General features: G+C 57.6%; 1 protein-coding gene across 1 annotated transcript; it reads left to right on the top strand.

The window, feature by feature from the left end:
• Nucleotides 1–3184: 3184 nt before the first annotated feature.
• Nucleotides 3185–3814, top strand: LOC135890841 (claudin-4-like). The gene has a single exon (XM_065418300.1). It carries the CDS (start codon nt 3185–3187, stop codon nt 3812–3814), a length of 630 nt encoding a protein of 209 aa, XP_065274372.1.
• Nucleotides 3815–6080: the final 2266 nt, after the last annotated feature.

Below are 6080 nucleotides of genomic sequence, written 5' to 3' on the forward strand. Positions count from 1 at the left end.
TGTGAGCCAGTGGGTGCCCACAGTGGTCTCCTGGCTACAGCGAGTGTAGCCACCTGCATGGAACTTGTCTGCGTGCACATGGCTAGTTGCAGCAGCTCTGTAAATAGTTCTCTTAAGAAAGAGCGAGGTTAGTTTTACAAGCATGGCATCCTCCCATGTTATTACCAAGGAGGCAGTACATGGCACAGACAACATAGTCAATTGCAGCACTGCCTTTGTCTGGGTCATCTGGCTGACTGACCCCTAACTGTCTGCGTGTACAAGCAGGAGCCTTTATTGCTTGAGCTGCCTTAGCGTGGAAGCAGTTGCATTCATAAACCTCTTTATGTCGTCTAGTCACTAGGGGTTGACACAGAGCCAGACTGGGTTAGTGTGGGTTACAGAAACTCCTGTACTGATCCAGACCTTCTGAGTGGCAAAATGGATGTGTCTTCTTCCTCTGTTGTGTTTGAGGCCTGGGTTCTGTTCCAAGCTGTATCTGAAGTGACCTTTTTCTCAGGTACCGTATCTGTTAAACACATAAGTGATAGTTGCCCCCAAGGCAGCAGTACGGTGCCTAATAAGGGTAGCGAAGTGTCCAGCAATATTAACAGCCATCAGTAGATGACCAAGTATTAGAACTTATGCTCTCTAGGCTTATACTACTGTGAATTTTCCACTAAGCTACTAAAGAGGGTGATATACCCTTGCTCTGCTTATAAGAGTTCCTCTTGATAGTCTGTGCCTGCTGCTCCTGAGTCCCTAGATGCATGTCAGTCATCTGTATCCAGGTGAGTCATCTGTATCCAGGTGGTGACGTAAGGGGAGCATCAGGAAGACTGTGGCTGTGGAAGGATCACAGTGGAGGTGACAATAACCAAGGTGATTTAACTGTTGGGCTTTTGTTTGATTGTCTAGATAAGTCTCTGGTCTCCATGCTGTCACACTGTCCTAGCCTTGGGCCGTGAGGAGAAGCTGGAGCACACAGTTTGTTCCTTGGGGTCTCCTCCCGCACTGCAGGAGTCCGAGGCTTCCTCACAAGGTTACTCTGCTGTTTTCCTGCAGCATCTGTGATCCCCATTGCTCGCTAGGCTGAATTCAGGGATCTGGGGGCACTGGGTCCTGTTGTTCTGCCATTCCCAGACAGTCCCTCCCGGATGGTGAGATGCAGACTAGGGGGATGCGGGAGGTTCTCCTCAGTGGCTCTGATAGGCTCTGATTTCTGGATCAGATACTTGTCATGAGTGGCCACTGGCTGTGTGTCTGGGCTGGTGTCGTGCTGCTCTCTGGGAAGGACCAGGGGTTCAGGACCCTGCTCCTGGCATTCTCCAGGAACTGCCCATTTTCACTCGCTGGGTCTGGGCAGCGGTCATGGCTGCCTCGAAACCACAGCAATGGGTGTGCAGAAATGCCTAGATAGCTAGAGGGGTTTGTCTGGGGATGGATAGAGATTTACGGGCAAGAGACCATTTCTCCATTGTCTTCTATCTCCCCAAGTACCTGTGACCTCTCCATTGCCAGCTGGTGGCTCTGCAGGGCTGTGAAGCTTGGGGCCCAGCTGTCTCTTCTGCAGTGGATTTCCCTTCGGAAGCAACGTAAGATCCCACTTGTGTCCCAGCCCAAGCTAAGGCCGTGAGTCAGCAGTAACTAGCTGTGCTCCCAATGAGAGCACCCCATGACATGGACCCATTGTGACCTGGGGTGGGGTGGGGAAGTAGATCTGTCTTGGGCTCCCCAACACCCCTCCTGGGCCAGGCCCATGACCTCCTGCGCCTTTGCCCTGATAGCAAGGGTTTCTCAGCCAGGTGTACCGGGCCCATGGGTGGTGCTAGCTGCGTGCAGACCTGAGGGATTGCCCCAGCTGCCCCAGGGCAAAAGGCAGGTCTGCACCACTCCCTGCCCCAGTCTGTCTGTTCCTCCCCCAGCCTCTCTCTGGGCAGGGATGTTGAGGAGTGGCCTCCCAGCCGCATTCTGGGCTGAGTCAGTGATTGGGACAGCAGGGCGGTGTGGTGGCTGCAGGCGCCTGTGTGACACTGCTGTGCTGGGGAGGAGGGAGGGCAGGATGCTGTGTGATGACAGTCCACAGAAAGCTCTTGTGTGCAGTGCTTGTTCACAGGGACCTGCCCCAGCCCTTCCTCTCTGGCAATCCTGCAGCAGCCAGCAGCTCAGACCGGTTTGGGGCTCTCAGTGATTGGCGGGGCCAGACACACTGGGGACACCACATCCCTGAGGCCTGATTCATACCTGGATGCTGTCAACAACCAGCCTTGGTACAGACGAGGGCAGCAGCTTGTGCTCTGCCTCCTGGGATTGGGCGGGACGAGGTGACAGGCTCCCAGCAGTGCACACCACAGTGGGCTGTGCTGCCCAGTGGGGAGGGGCCCAGAAGGTAGTCAGTGACAGCTGTGGAGAGCCCAACCCTATCACAGCAGTGACCCCCGGGAGCGCCATTCTACAGGGGGCGGAAACTGAGGCACGACATGGCCAAAATCACACAGTGGGTCAATGGCAGAGCTGGGAATAGAGCCCAGACTCCTTAGACCAGGGGTTCTCAAACTGGGGGTCAGGACCCCTCAGGGGGTCACGAGATTATTACATGGGGGGTCACAAGCTGTCAGCCTCCACCCCAAACCCCACTTTGCCTCCAGCATTTATAATGGTGTTAAATATATAAAAAAATGTTTGTAATGTATAAGGGGGGGTCGCACACAGAGGATTGCTATGTGAAAGGGGTCATCAGTACTAAAGTTTGAGAACCATTGACTTAGACCCTCTCTGCAAGCTTCCTCCCCTCCACCTGCAGAGCCTGCTTCCCCCCCCCGCCCATTCCCTGGGGGGCTCTTTCCAGATGGAACTTTAGCAAAGATGGGGAAAATCCTAATTTAGGACAAATGGTGGGAGGTGTAAGGCAGCCCGGCTGTGTGCCCCTGGGAGCAGCCTCCATGGCAGGGCGTGAGAGCTGGTCCCTCTGTAATCTGTCCTGGAGCATCACTGCTGTGGTGAGAATGCAGAGCCCAGGAATCCTGGGGAACTGGTTTTACACATTCTGTCTGTGCAAAGTGGATGGAGCAAGGGGGATGAAACTCCACCCACTGCAAAGGCATATAACTTCTCCGAATGGTCCAGCCGTGGAGCACTGCACCTCCGCTTCCAGGGACACCAGTCAGCTCTGTCTGGGCTCGTGCGAGGCAGAGAGCAGGGAGTGATGGCTTCTATGGGGCTTCAGGTGCTGGGCATTGCCCTCTCTGTCATTGGCTGGCTGGGCACCATCCTGTGCTGTGGGCTCCCCATGTGGAGGGTGACGGCCTTCATCGGGAACAACATTGTGGTGGCTCAGATCATCTGGGAGGGGCTGTGGATGAACTGCGTGGTGCAGAGCACGGGCCAGATGCAGTGCAAGGTCTACGACTCCATGCTGGCGTTGCCCCAGGACCTGCAGGCGGCTCGTGCCCTGGTGGTGATCGCCATCGTGCTGGCCGTGCTGGGCCTCCTCCTGGCCATCATTGGAGGGAAATGCACCAACTGTGTGGAGGACGCTTCTGCCAAAGCCAAGGTCATGATCGTCTCTGGAATCATCTTCATCATTGCTGGCATCATGATCCTCATCCCGGTCTCCTGGTCAGCCAACAACATCATCCGGGATTTCTACAACCCTATGGTCACCGAGGCGCAGAAGAGAGAGCTGGGGGCCTCCCTGTACATCGGCTGGGCTGCATCTGCTCTCCTGCTCATCGGGGGGGCCCTGCTCTGCTGCAGCTGCCCCCCCCGGAATGAGAAACCCTACTCTGCCAAGTACACGGCTGCTCGCTCGGTGCCGGCCAGCAACTACGTCTAGGGACCGTGCGTGCTCTGTGCCTCCCCCACCCTGGGGGCCACCCCGCCCACCCCAACAAGACAATCAAGGAGCTGCCATCCTGTCCAGATCCAGCCCACTGCTCTGCTTGTACCTTGTGCCTCTGCCTGAGCCCACCTCTCCCCCCTGTGGCCCTGGACCTGATGGCTGAACACAGACAGAAGCTGGCAAGGAGCTTCCCTAAGGAGAAGACTGTGGCCTTTCCGTGAGCGGGGGCCTTGGCAGAGCGGCTCGGCCTCCTGAGAACAGAAGCCTCACGGTGCCAGGGCTGGCTGGCTGCTCAGACACGCCCTCAGCACATCCCTGGCTGACAGGTGCAGCTGGTGAGCGGCTGCACAGGCCCCAGTGCTAAGAATCTGCCACTGCAGCTTGTTTGTGCCAGAGCCCAGAGGTCACCGAGCGAAGCCAGCCCGGGCTTGGACCTGGCTGCCAGTCGGGGCTCTGCTGGGCATCTCCCCAAGGCCCGGCTAGCTCCGGCGTTGTCAGCCAGCCCCCTCGCAGGAGGCAGAGCTGCGGGAGGGGGGCGGGGGGAGGGTAGTAAGAGAGTTTGCAGGTGCTTCTCTGTTTCCCTTGAGATTTCAGCTGGTTCTTTAATCCGAGTTAAAATGGAGAATAGATTAAAACCGTCCCTGACTGCTCTGGCAGCACCATGCTTCAGGGGGACAGAGAGATGACGCTGGGGCAGGGCAGGTCCTCCCAGCCCAGCCCCTGCAGAGGAAGGAAAGCTGCAGCAAGGCCCAGGCGTTGCCATTCCTCCCCTGCAGCGCCTGAGGGAAGGGTGGGGGCCTCTAGGCCTCCTTCCAGCACCAGAACTCGGGTCTCCAGCAGGTGCTGGCATTTCGGACGGGCCCTTGCACAGCTTTCAGTCTGAGACTGCTTTATTAGAGTGAAACTGCAACAGGGCCCCTTTGTGTGTCCACGTGTCTGTCAGTGTCTCCGGCTGGGTGTGCGTCATGTCTCCGTGGCTGGGTCTCTGGGTGTGTCTCTGAGTTTCTGTGTTGTCGTTCAGTGCGTGTCTCTGTCTCACTCGCTAGGGGTCTGTCTTGCTCTTGGTGGCTCTGGCCAGGTCTACACTAGAAACTTCTGCTGGTAGCGCAGTGTCACGTAGGGGTGTGATTTGAACCACATTTCTGTGCTGGCAAAAGCTGCAGAGAAGGCGCAGGAATACCAGCATAGCTTGTTTCTCTCAGGGAGCCAGGATAAGCTGTACTGGCTACAGCACGCTTGCTGGGACAAGCTGCAGCTCCCCTGGGAGGTTTGCCCCTGTGGCTGTACCTATAGAGCCATACTGGCCAACGCTCCGAGTGGAGACAGGGCTCTGGCCTGCTCTTAATATCCATCAGACAGTGCTTGGTTCAGAGGGCCCATCCTGAGGGGCTGGGCTGCTGAGCAGGGAGCTGTTTCCCGCCGGCCCACCCCTGCCCTGTGTTTCTGCTTTGACCCATTCTCAGGCCTGTATTTGTTTAGCTGCACCTGTGATTTCTATGTCAGCGGCACCCGCAGGAGGGGCAGTGCTGGCGACTGGATGTCAGTGGCCCAGCTGGGCAAACCGGTTTGGGAGGTGGGAGCAGAGCCAGGCAGGTTGAGCAAGAGCAGAAAGGAAAGGTGCTTCCTCTGGTGGCACACACCCTCTCTGGGAGCCGGCTGCCGCCCATGTCCTGCTCCGGCTGAGACTGGAACAGGGGAGCTGCACCCTGACCAACGGGAACAGCCTGGAGGCTGCCCAGAGCAATCAGCTGGCTACAGCTCCTGTGGGCTGCCATCCCTGGGGAGGGGAAGAGCCACTGCAGCAGGCACCTAACCAGGCACTGGGCACATCCTGTGGCCTGATGCTGGCTCCCAATTATACAGACTAGACCAGGCAGCTCCAGGGCTCACCTCTGGGAAGGGGCCCCCTTAGCTGTGGCTGATTTGCTTCCCCAGTGGAGACCCATAGGCTGCTCCCGAGAGCTGGAGCATGGGGCAGAGCTCCGCTGATGACAGCAGAGTGTCTCTGGGGGCTGGGAGTGCCAGGAGGAGGACGGGCGGTGCGAGCAGGGGCACTGGGATGCCAGGAGAGTGCTGGAAGGGGGTTGTGCCCCAGAGTGACATGGGAGCCCCCTTCCGCAGACTGGGGGCCAGGCTGTGATCTTCCTGCCGATGTGAAATGTTAATAAATGAGTGCGATTTTCTACATTAAACTGCAGCTGCTCCAAGCCCTGCTGTGCCGTGTCTCGTTTCCCCGTCGAACGAACGCGGGCTGAGCCTG

Source organism: Emys orbicularis, chromosome 17 (assembly GCF_028017835.1).
Source record: "Emys orbicularis isolate rEmyOrb1 chromosome 17, rEmyOrb1.hap1, whole genome shotgun sequence".
Lineage (NCBI taxonomy): Eukaryota > Metazoa > Chordata > Testudines > Emydidae > Emys > Emys orbicularis.